Consider the following 12497-nt stretch of genomic DNA (forward strand, 5'->3'; position numbering starts at 1 on the left):
CTTTCCACATAACAAATTCAATCACATGAAAAAAACAGTAAAAAATCGAATAAATTAATATATAACCATACAAATAAAAAAATGCAAATATTGTAAACAGCGACTGTAACACTGTAAAGTGGCATATAGATATGATTCATGTATTCAAGTGTACTCAACTTTTTGTAAGGTTTGTTAATACCTGTCTAGGTTTTGTTTGATTTAATTTAGGTTTTTCTTTGATTTCCTCTGTGTGTGCTTATGTTTGTTTAGCTTGGAGTACTATATAGTCACGTGCCAATCTGCTCAAAAACCTCTCTAGATCTCTCAGTATAACGTACCCTTTCAGATGCTGATACCAGCGGGATGACCCAGAGGACAGAGTTGTTCGCTGCTGCCTGTCTACAGATAGCTGGCTTTCCCCTGAACGAAGCACAGTTGATTTCTTTGTAGATTTGGGGGTCACTGTTACACCCACAGATGTTTTCTCTGTTTTTGCAGAGAGTTTTGTGTTGGCCTGGGTCGAGGTCTGAGTTGTGGAGCTTTGGGGAGCGTTGGTGTTGGAGGGTGTCTGTAGCTTCGTGCTGCTGTGTAGAGTGGTGCTTGCTGTGGATCTGTGCGTTGTGGGAATCCGACTAGATGTTGGCGTGGAGTAGGGTAATGGGGATTTTGTGGATGTAGAATGAGCATCCTGATTGGGGATCAGACTCTCCAACTGTATGTAGAAAAGAGAAGAATGAGATTTAGTCTGTTTTCTTAATTAATAATTTCTTCATAATATCATAATATTACAAAATAACATGTATTACAAATATGTATTTGTATTCCCCTGGGAATTTTTGGTGATATCCCTGTAAGACTCCTTTTGTTTTGTAATGGCAATAGCAGTAATGCATGAAGATTTTATCTTCTGAGTTTTGAAATACTGTGCTATTTAAAAAAGCAGCAAAACAGCACATTTGCTCATACAAATGGGTATACAAAAAAGACATCATAAGGGTATTATATTTTTGAAAGGTGATCCAGCAAGTCCGCACTTGTACCTGAGAGTTAACTTGTCTTATTAAGTCCCGCATGTCTATTTGTAGAGCCATAAACCTTTGACATAAGGTAGCCTGAGGCCTGCCTCGCTTATCTCTTCTCAGTTCTCTTCTATTTTCCTCTTTTTCTTTCTCTAGGAGCTGCCGTTGATCTTCCAGGTGAGTCCAGAAGGTTTGGAGGTGATGATAGGCCAACTGCAAACGATTGATGTCCTGTACAAACATATTCCGTTAACACACACTTCAGCACAAGCATGCATTCACAAAATGACTGAAAGGTGTTTTTTGTACGAAGCAGTTTGATACTTGAGATCCTTAAACATGTGTCATATCCTGAAGTTACTTATCATGGCTTTGATCAAATTTTCAGGTGGATTTTGTGAATGAGTAATAGGAGTGACATTTCTCACTTTGTTGTTAATAGTTGGATAAGTTCATGGACTTCCTTCCGCAAAGTTAACCACTTTACCAATAAACTTTGTTCTGAATTAAAATGATTAAACATGAACTATGTTTGACAGCAATATTCGATAACAGTATACAATGTGGAAATTATAACATTAAAGAGCTATATAAATAAATTGGTATAGAATTGAATAATAAATCAAATTGCTTGAAAATATATTGTTAGATTTGTAAGAGATATGCGTTCTTTTTGTAAATGTATGTGGGAAATTAAAACCTTTGTCAAGTGCAAGCCCAAACCTTTCGACATAATAAAGCATCGTAATAAATGATCACCTATTTAAAATTTATCACTCGTAAATGTGCAAACAATTCAACAATCAAAGCTGAAGTGCAAACACACCTGCATCTGTAGCCAGATTTGATAACTGACAGTGACAGCTGGTAAAGTGCTTAGCATTATTTCCCTGTATTCAAAGAGCTCGTCGCCAAACATCTGTTGTTTCTGTCAAAAAGGTATGGGAAAGAGTCAATTTAGTAGCATAATTTAAAAAAAAATATCGTCCAATGATTTATTTGTGGAAATTAAAAATATGCTCTTACATATTGAGTCAGCAGTTTTTGCACACGTGAACGAACAGTCCGTGTGAGATGCAATGAATGAGAAAAGGTCAGCGATCCTCTCTGGCCAAGAGGAAAGGAGGAGCTCTCGAACGGCATGCACATCAGGAGGATGCACAGAACAGACAGACACCGCCAAATCATCTAAGAGAAAGATATTCAGTTTCAGTTATATCATTACAAAACATCGGCAGCATATATTCTTTAAAATACTTTTGTTCGTATTTAACATCAATCTTAGTACAACCTGGCATATTTACTACTAACTAGAACGAGCACTGGATTATATTAAAGCGCCAGTTTAAAAAAAACTAAACACATGACATTGTATACATCTATATGACAAAATAAATGCAAATTGACCCCAAACAGAGGAGTAAGATTGAAATGGACTCAGTGATGCTGTCAAACTAGTTGCACCTTCCTCAGCCCTTTCGAGTCTAGTTTATGAGCTGTTGCTCACCAAATAACCTTACTAATACTTAAATTTAACACCTGCTTATAAAAGACCATAAATAATGTAGGTTTTGGTTATTTGAAATATATTGGCGCTCACCTCTGTATGAATAGCCTATATCAGCGCTTGATCGCTCAATCGTTCGCAGTGATGTGAGGTGATAGGGTATCTGACACATCTTTATATCGTTTGCGCATTTGTGTTTCTGTTTCATTCTTGATGGGAAAGCAATTTTGGTTCTCCTTTTTTGTTTCAGCACTTTAATGAATTACTCAAGGAGTTCCAAGAATTACAGTAGAGACTTGTTGGGGGTAGCCTACTGTACTGTCATGTATATTACGACTTTTATTTGACTGTATGGTTATTATTAGATGGTTCTCTATAGAAATAATTACACATAAAGCATAAATATATAATTTTGTTAGTTTTCTTTTTTTGTTAAACAACGTGTATATTTAAATAATATATCAAATTTGTAATGGGGGATGAAGAATCACAATAGTAGCAAGAGGAACAAAACTATATGTTTTTGTAAATAGCAGTAAGATTCATTATACCACAATAACAAAAATGTAAATTCAATATTAAGACTAGCACTCGTTTAGTGCATATCTCGTGCAAATAAAAACTCTAAATTTTTACATTTTATTTCAAATTTAAAGAGTTTTTGCATTGGCAGGGTGATACTAATTGTGTTTTGGGGTCTGCTTTGTTCTGACTTTCCCCATGAAAGCGAAAAATCAAACAACGGTCACTTTGGGGAAGACCCTCACAGGCTTCCTATATGTTCTCTCTGTCTGACGTTGCTTTACTCAACGGCTGTTTCTACAAGAAAATGAAATTTCTGTTTTGCTCCAGCGAAAGGGAGCTAGAGAAGTTCACAAAAAGTACCTCATCAAATCATGAGACCACAAAATGTAAGTTCGAAACATCTGTACTTAATCATACAAAACAATTTTCACCGGCTCTTGACTTTCAATGCACTCCAAAACTTTGATCAGAGCTTAATGCATAGTGCATAATGTGATTAATTCATTAAAATGTATTCTTTGGCATATCTCAGTAAATTAGTTTTTTATTTATATTTATTTTCATGTATCACACTTCTCCCCTTTTTTTTCAGTTCTGTAAATAATTGAAAAAAGCAACTCTGTAACTGATATGTCTGCAGCCGTAATGTGTGTTGAATTATTAATTATAAATTATAAACATAAATTGCATACAATTGACTGTTTATTGGTTATCCTGTGACAAACAACCAGTGTGGTTTATTTTCATGTATTTGACAGCAAACATTTAAAGACTAACAAGAAAGATAAATCTCTCTTATGTTATTTTATATTATTAATACAGTATAATGTTTACATTTACATGTTTTTAAATATAATAACATATAGAATAGAATCATAAATGTTTCGTATGTCACACCATAGGACAACCCATTTACATATGTGTGTTACAATGAAATACTGTATGCAGCTTTTTATAACATCGAGAATACTAAATAAACGTCTGCAAGCTGTTGGTTGACAGGTAAACACATTTCCACATTCATGCTTTCTTTATATTGTGGTTTGCTAACAGCATTTCAGATCTGGTCGTCTGTGTTAAACATCGTTTTTAAACAGAAGCAAAAGTACAGGTACGTGCAATACGATCCCATATTATTGTTTTCTGAAATAAATGGAATTCATGCAACAATAAAAATCTGACAGACTGGGGAAAACTCCCTGTATTATTCTTGTACATTCCCAATGTAAATTTAATTACTATAAGATTTACACTCTTTCATTCTGTCTAAACTGGGATATCCAACTACTACAAAACAATTTTTTTTCTCTCTCCTACATGTTTTTGAGGGAATATCCATTCTAACGCCACACAATTCCGTTTGCTGTTGAAAAAAATAGACGTGTAACATGTGGCTATGCCATTTGAAATAATTCATATGAGCATCATTTAATTAATACATTTTTGCCACAGCTGCTGTTGTGGTAATATTTATTGATAAGAGAGTATCTGAATAGAAATGCAGTAGTATAATTGGTTACATAAAACCTCCAGCGCACCACATGTTTTTCTTAGTTTTGGGTTAAGCAATACTTCCTTCCACTGCATGATCTCTCTCTCTCTCTCTCTCTCTCTCTCTCTCAGCAAGACGTTTGCATGAATGTTTAAAGTTACATTAGTTATGTGAAGATGGTATATTTACCGTATCGTTCGGCAAATTAACGATGTTGTTAAGACTGTTTCCCGAAACCGAAATAACTCTGCCGGAGATCAATTGTTTGAACCAATTTGGTTCAGCAATGATGACGCAGCACAGGTGGAGTAATGATGAAGTGTACTAATAAATACGTTCAGATCGAATTAATGTCAAATTATTGCAGTTATCATTTTTTGTTATCTGTTTTTTTTATTTCATGATATTTAATTCATGTATAAGTGTTCTCCTACGTCATTCCGCCCAGGGATTCCCCAGGGTCCTCCAAGCGCACGCACACGATGCTGCACGTTTAAAAAACAGCGCTTCTACTTCCTTGACAAGCTCAATGATGTCCAATTAAATTAGTATATATTTCGAGTGATGGATTTGGAATGCACTGCATGTTGCTTGCTTACTTTGATCAAAAGCTTGATTCATTTAAGTCTATATGCCATTATAATAAGTAACGATGCTTCTAACCACAGTTCCACCCACGCAACTTTGGAATGTTGCTTGCGACTGGTCGTTGGAACGATGGTTTTAGAAACACTTAAATCGTTGAACTATGCTGGTAAGACGGAACTTGCGACCATAGTTGGCTAACGATGCTTTTGGGAAACGCACATGTGGTTGATAAAATACCAAGAGTATGATTTTACACAGTAAATGTGAAGTGCTAAAACATAAATTATTTTGGACTATTTAGTAACGTCATAATTCCAGATGTTGAATTTTTTTATCCAAAATTTTGATGATTTAAAAATAAAAATAAAAAGATTCATAAGTGATGCAAAACTTATTAACGGTAGGCCCTAGTGTGTTTATCTCATAAAAAATAATTAGTATAATTAATATAATTACATGATCATAACAGTCACTAAAGATTAAATGAAAACAGTTTTTTATTTGAAAAAATAAAATCAATGCAGTATTAAAGTACTTTTGCTTTAATAACATCATGCACAGTGACATCAAGATAACACGGGCACAACACAAGTTTCTGCAAAAATTAACTATTCAGTCCGGCATGACTTCCGTATGTTTTGAAGAATATCTTATATGATTCAGTGAAAGTAAAAACATTGACTTTTTGTTCAAGTTAACATGGGAAGTGTAAGAGGTGAAGCCTTGTATTAGCAGCTCAAAAGGTTGTGGATTTGATTCCCAGGGAACTCACAAATGCATAGAAGTAAACATAAGATCATCTTGAACATTTCTCATGAAATATGACTTGCTATTATAGTTTAAGTTTCATTTTTCCCCCTTAATCTTCCTGATTGTTTTCAGGTTTAATTTAGCGTTTTTATGTGAAATTCATTCATTCATTCATTCATTTTTTCTTGCTTTTAATCAGTCATGTAATATACTTAACATTTTGAATTCAATGTCTAAGCAACCCTTAAATGTCACAGCGAGTGTTCATATAATATTTGGAACTTTTTTAGTCTGGACACATGCTCCCAGTTCGAGGAAGTCTAACAAATCTTGTATGTTTCTTGCTGGTAATTGTAATAGTGAGCGGCCAAGAACAGAGAAGTGCTGCAGAAAGCAAACCACAAGGACGGAGGCGGTGCCAAGTCATTGTAATTTTGTCATTTCTTGTTGGTCAGCTGTGACCTGTAGGAAGGGGTTGTCCTCAACACACAAACACCTACTCAAATTTAGTGTGTTGTCATGTTATGTAGGGGGACTCCAGCTATTACTCAAATTTGGTGAATTTGTATGTATGGAAAGATGTAATCATTCAGAGGATAGACATAAACACACACACACACACACTATTTACATAATTACTCTCATGTGGACTTTTCAAAATGTACGGCAGTGTATAATATAGTATAAACACAAACATTCACCTTTTTAAAAACAGCCTATTTCAAATATACACTTTTGCAATTGCAATCGACATATCATTCAATATGATTCCAGAAGCTCTTCCCCTTTTGCTATTTTTCCAGCAATGTCTCTCTTTCTGTCTCACTGTCATTCTCAGTCCTGACTCATTCAAAACTGTGTATTATTTTTTATGTGATTTTGATACATTTCTCGCTCTCTCTCTCGTTCACTGTCTGTTTCACTCTCAGTTTCAGTTTTATAGACACAACAGAACATTACAGAGGTGTATTTACTACGAAAATAATGCAAAACACTTGACATAGAGTTGAGAAAGTACCAATTTATTAATATTATTTTTTAATGCTTGTACATTTGTATATTTGTAAATATGTACACTACCGGTCAAAAGTTTTTGGACACTTGAATGAAATGTTTCTCAATGTCTTAAAAAGGTTTTCATCTGAAGGTGTATGCTTAAATGTCTGAAATTGATTTAAAAAAAATTAATTTAATGGAAATTGTGTCTATACGGTAGCAGTGAATGGGGGCCAGTGCTGTTCTGTTAATACATTTCTTCAAAATACCTTCTTTTGTGTTCTGTAGAAGAAAGTTGATGACAAAATTGTTGAAGTTCCTCTGCTCGGACTCAGGATACTATTGACACTGTAAAAATAGTTTAGTAGTTTAGTTGTTTCAACGTAATTTTAAAGCTGACCCAACTTTCAAATTAAATAAATAAAAAATACATAAATACATTGAAGTGACTGAACTATTTTTACAGCGGATGTCAATGTTCTTACAGTACATGTTTTCCTTCTGGGTTGATGTTCCCTTTTGCCTAGAAAACAACACTGACATCAAGTAGGGAAAGAAAATAAACTAAATTTCACCAGTCATACACATCTCGCTTTGACTCCAACAGAAAACAACAGGTGACTGCAGTTCAACATCTGGGCTTTGTACTCTTTTACACTAACCAGAATAGAAAGGCCTCCAAATCAGTTCATACATCTTTCCTCACATCACTAAAACTTGAGGACAAACCATCCTACCACATAAGAATTGGGAGTAAGTATACAGAAGCCTATACACTGAACTGGTCTTGGTAAAAAACCAAGTTTCATAATGTGCAACTGAAATATGGATAGAACATTTTCTTATAATTGATTTTAAAAACAAATTTCCACAAAGGTTTTTTTAAAATCAGATTTTTACATTTTAAAGCAAACTATAAAAATCCACTGATGACCATAAAACAGCAATTATGAAAGTGTTTGACAAACATTTAGGGGTTTTCTTGTGTCCTCTTTCTCAGAAAACAGAATCAATACATCAAATCATTAAAATGTGTCTTGCTATAAACACAAAAAAATGGGTTCTTCAGATTATATGTATGACTGAATGGTTTTTCGTGCAACCAAAAATGGTTCTGTATTGCATCACTGTCCAGAACCTTTTGAGCACCTTCATATTATAATATAATAACTTGTATAATATAACATAGCTAAGAAGATACATATGGAGATAGATACAAAATACTAGGTGATTGCATTAAGTTTTAGGCAAATGTTTCATAAGGTACAAAAAACAAGCATGACTGGTAAAAGGAAACACCTAAATATCTTTTAAGGGCTCTGCCTCAATGACAGTATACATTTTGGACATTAATAAATAAATAAAATTGAATACGGGAATTGCGTTGTTATGTTGCTACCAATGAACTTGGAGATACAATGTACAAACAGATACACTGTTTTATTTTAAAGATGTATTGGTACATATTCTAATTTAAGCTTACCAAGAGTAATGCTGCTACGGTAACATGAGAAAACCTCACTGTAAAAAAAGAGTAGTCGAGGCAAAATGGTTAGAGAGTAGGACTCGTGACCAGAAGGTTGCAGTTTGATTCTCAGGGCTGGTGGGTAACAACTGAGAAAGCAGCACATCACCAAAAGGCATCTTCCCCTCAGGATAATGGATATGATCAAAGTGGGATCGGACACACAACTCATGAGATGTCTCTCTGATAATGGAAAGGAAAGGTAAGTATAAATATGCTATGTATTTCTATAATCATTTATCCCCCAAAAACAGAGGATGCCTATCCGACGAACCCAGTGAGACCTTAGACCTCCATTCCTCTATTCATACTCTAGACTGCTCCCTCTGTCATGCATAAGGCATGGGAAATTTCATTTGAAATTTGGGCAATTCAACTGTCCTGAAATTGTGAAAAAGTCCTCAAGAATTGACCAGTTTCTCCAAATTAGCCTCTTGAATGTGGAAGGTTAGATTTTCTTCAGCGTTGTGGCCAATAGATTCTCAGGATTTCTGAAGAGTAACAATTTTATTGACACTTCAGTTCAGAAGGCAGACATAGGGGGTTTCTCTGGATGTTTGGAACATGCTAACATCTTCTGGTACCAGTTGCCAAAGGCAAAAAAGGAGAAGAAAAGGAGGAGAGCGTTTGAAAAATGGGTTGCATCTACCTCCAATCAGGGCATACATAGATGACATGACAACCATCACAACAACTAAAGAATGTAAAAAGCGGCTGCTGGATAACCTCCAGGAGAACATTGGTTAGGCACAAATGGAGGTCAAACCCAGCAAATCCCTAAACACCCAATAAGGCTGAGGTGCACAACTGACGATGTATCGCATAGATGGGAACCATACAAAAGGCAGTTTCAGCAGCACCTTTCCTCTATTCATATTCTTGACTGCTCCCCCTCAATTCTTCTCTTCCAGATTTTAACAGATGAATCGGATGCTGAAGGGAGCCAGAGGACTGAATACGCTGGAGAGTTAGCCAATCAGACTTTTAGATATAGTTTCCACAAATGCCTTCTGGCTTAGCCAGGACTCTAACCAGGAAGCTTTTTTTAAGTTTAATTTAATTTATATGGCACTTTTCATAATACATGTTGTTTCAAACGTCTTCACAGAAGAACACAGTCTGTAGTTTATATATTAGTTATACCATAATCAACATAATCAACTCTTCCATACTGGACTGTTTATAATTCCCATACAAGTGATATGAGCAGTGGAATATAATAGTTGTAAGCATAGACCGATCTTCATTTTCCAAGACAAAGTGACCAGGAGACAGAGAAAGTACCAGATGGACTTTTGTTTTCACACCTGTGTAATTGAGTTGTTTTTGTTTTTTTCTTAGATTCTTAGATTGAGAACGTAGGCAGGGTTTTTGCAATATAATCATCACCTCACATGAACCAAAATCTTCACGGGATACAACACCGACTGTCCCAGGACAGAGTGGTGCCAGCACCCCTGAGTGCCGATCAGAGGCCAGACAGGGGACTGTTTGTTTACATTAGATGTTTTTGACCATATTTGTCATCTGGATAATGATCATTCATGCCAATTTTGAAGGTTAGTATTCAGTCTCCTCATCCACATGTAAGCAGGCAATGTGATGTCGAAACATGTTTTGTTTATTACATTGCCGGAGGTCCTGTGACAGAGGAGGGGGGGGGTTATTTGGGGTTCAGCATTACATATAAGAAGAACCATTTGAATGAAGGGGGATGTGTATGGACCTGAAGAACGTTGGAGAGCAATGATGTGTACAGTCAAGCTGCTTTTTGTGGTGTTTTCATGCCTCTGCGTCGTCGCCTGGGCTTCATCCAATCGCCAACCATGTCGTAAGAGATTAATGTATTCTTTATCTCATGTTTTTGAATTAATCAGTTTCTGTTATATTCGTGTAATTTGTTCCTTAAAGTTGTTCAGAATAAGAATTAGAATATGTTGGCTCTTCTCAATTCAGGTTTAGTTCCGCTCGGCATTTGAATAATTTATTTTGGAGTCATTGGATTTTCTCTAAATGATGTTGTAAAGTAATGTTACATTGTATATTTTGCAGATTCAGCCCCACTGACCAGTGGAACAATGAAAGTGGTGAGGTTTGAAAATAAAAAATCAATGTAACCCCTACAAACCTAGAATTTCAGCAATGAGGAAAATTTAAAACGTTTAATTTGCCTGTCAAATAGAAATGCCATTTTTACATATTTTTGAAATATATAAATCTAATTTGTAACTGTTATGGCCTAATGTATCTATAGATATAGTTTTATACAAACAAGCTGTTTGCTCTGAAACTGCAAAAAGTGCTTAGCATGCAGTGTGTGAAGAACATATTTGGCTCTGATTAAAGGTTTTGCAATTATAATTTGTATTTCACTATCCTAATCTAGACCTTAAGGCCGACTGTAAACTTTTGAAATATTTGTATTCTTCATAAAGTTCCTTTTAACTCTCTCTTGTCATTTAGGTTTCAACAGGGGGTCATGATCTTGCGTCTGGAGAATTCAATTATGACTCTAAAGCAAATAAATTCCGTTTTGTGGAGGACACAACTCACGCAAACAAAACGTCTCATTTGGATGTGCTCATACACTTTGATGAGGTATAGGCTTGGCCAATTACTTTTATTCCATGTCCTATATTAGAGTTTAGAGTGATTCCAGCTTAAACTTTAACATTTCAATCCTTTATTTTTTATAATATAAGACATACATTTTTCTTCCGTTTTATACAAACACAGGGTGTGCTTTATGAGATGGACAGTAAAAATGAGAGTTGCAAGAAGGAAACTCTGCAGTTCCGGAAGCATCTCATGGAGATTCCACCTGATGCCACTCATGAATCAGAGATTTACCTGGGAAGCCCCTCCATCACAGAGCAGGGACTAAGAGTCCGGGTGTGGACCGGAAACTTCAATGAACTTCATGGTCATTTTCTATTTTTATTTTGTTCTTGGTGTCTTCAGTTATTGAGGATTTGCTTTTAAATCCGTTTTTTTTTCAGCTCACTACTCCCTGTCAACCACTTCTTGCGGCTGTTTGACAGTTTCTGGATCCTACTTTGGTGAAAAGAAGGACCTTCACTTCAAGTAAACAAAGGAAAATAATCTGTAGCACTGATTAAACGTGTAAACAACACAGTTAAATATTGAATACTGTATAGTGTAAGTTGAATTCTGTAGTTTAGCAGTATAACAGTCATTTAACTGTGCATATTTCTTGTCCAGTTTCTTTGGTGTTGAAACAGAAGTTGATGACCCACAAGTCTTTGTGCTCCCGGCCTACTGTGAAGGCATATCCTTTGAGGAGGCACCAGATGACCACAGCTTCTTTGACCTGTTCCACGACTGACAGACAACATACAATTCTCAAACTGCCAAAGATGGCTACTCACAATAATAAAAAGAGCATTTAAATAAAAATATGTCCTGTATTCATCTCTCTTTCTTCGGTATGCCTGCAGTTTCTATGGCTTTGTGACTTCCCTTTTATGTTTTCTAAATAACGTTTTGTCTCTTTCAACTGTTTCGTCACTCTTTGATGAAGTCAATAAAGCTAAGCTCTCACTGAAAACCATTGGATGTCTATTTGAAAATATACTGATGTATAAAAATACAGAATATTCAAAGGAGACAAATAATTATATTTTTAAGATGGATTTGAGTCTTAACGGTGTGAGAACTATTAATACATGTGGCTAAAAGATATGACCCACAAATTTTAACCATACTATAACTTTAGTGTTATCCTGGAAATGTGAAATTTCTATAACACAATAACACAAAGTATAAAGAGCATAGGTCTAAAAACGCTGTTAAAGCTGTGAAAGGACGCACTGACACGGATGTTATAGGATGAATAGCAAATGAACTCTCTTTGATTGGGGGTTGTTAACTGTAGTGCTACAAGATCATTTGTTTGTTCTAAGAAATACTAAATATTTCAAAATATGTTACTGGGGTGTCTGGGTCACTGACAGTGAAAATGTAATTTGTAGGAAGACCATTACTGTGAATGCCACATGGAGACTCCATCTGATATCCGATTTACCTAACCGGAAAAAATTAAGAATATTCCCAGTTTCAATGGTTGGTGCCTTTTAATTTTTTCAATACATA

At 35.3% G+C, this 12497-nt stretch overlaps 2 protein-coding genes across 2 annotated transcripts; one reads left to right on the plus strand and one right to left on the minus strand.

Annotated features, from left to right (window-relative positions):
- Window positions 1-238: 238 nt before the first annotated feature.
- On the minus strand, window positions 239-2189 carry LOC130418751 (uncharacterized). The gene is made up of 4 exons (XM_056744833.1): window positions 2028-2189; window positions 1828-1929; window positions 1023-1232; window positions 239-694 (listed from the first exon to the last, which is right to left on the minus strand). Exons 1-4 carry the CDS (start codon window positions 2187-2189, stop codon window positions 239-241), a joined length of 930 nt encoding a protein of 309 aa, XP_056600811.1.
- A 7884-nt stretch (window positions 2190-10073) lies between these two features.
- Window positions 10074-11803, plus strand: epd (ependymin). The gene is made up of 6 exons (XM_056746482.1): window positions 10074-10215; window positions 10437-10471; window positions 10848-10982; window positions 11121-11307; window positions 11384-11468; window positions 11607-11803. Exons 1-6 carry the CDS (start codon window positions 10089-10091, stop codon window positions 11728-11730), a joined length of 693 nt encoding a protein of 230 aa, XP_056602460.1. The 5' UTR covers window positions 10074-10088; the 3' UTR covers window positions 11731-11803.
- Window positions 11804-12497: the final 694 nt, after the last annotated feature.

The sequence above is a fragment of the Triplophysa dalaica genome, chromosome 4, assembly GCF_015846415.1.
Source record: "Triplophysa dalaica isolate WHDGS20190420 chromosome 4, ASM1584641v1, whole genome shotgun sequence".
Lineage (NCBI taxonomy): Eukaryota > Metazoa > Chordata > Actinopteri > Cypriniformes > Nemacheilidae > Triplophysa > Triplophysa dalaica.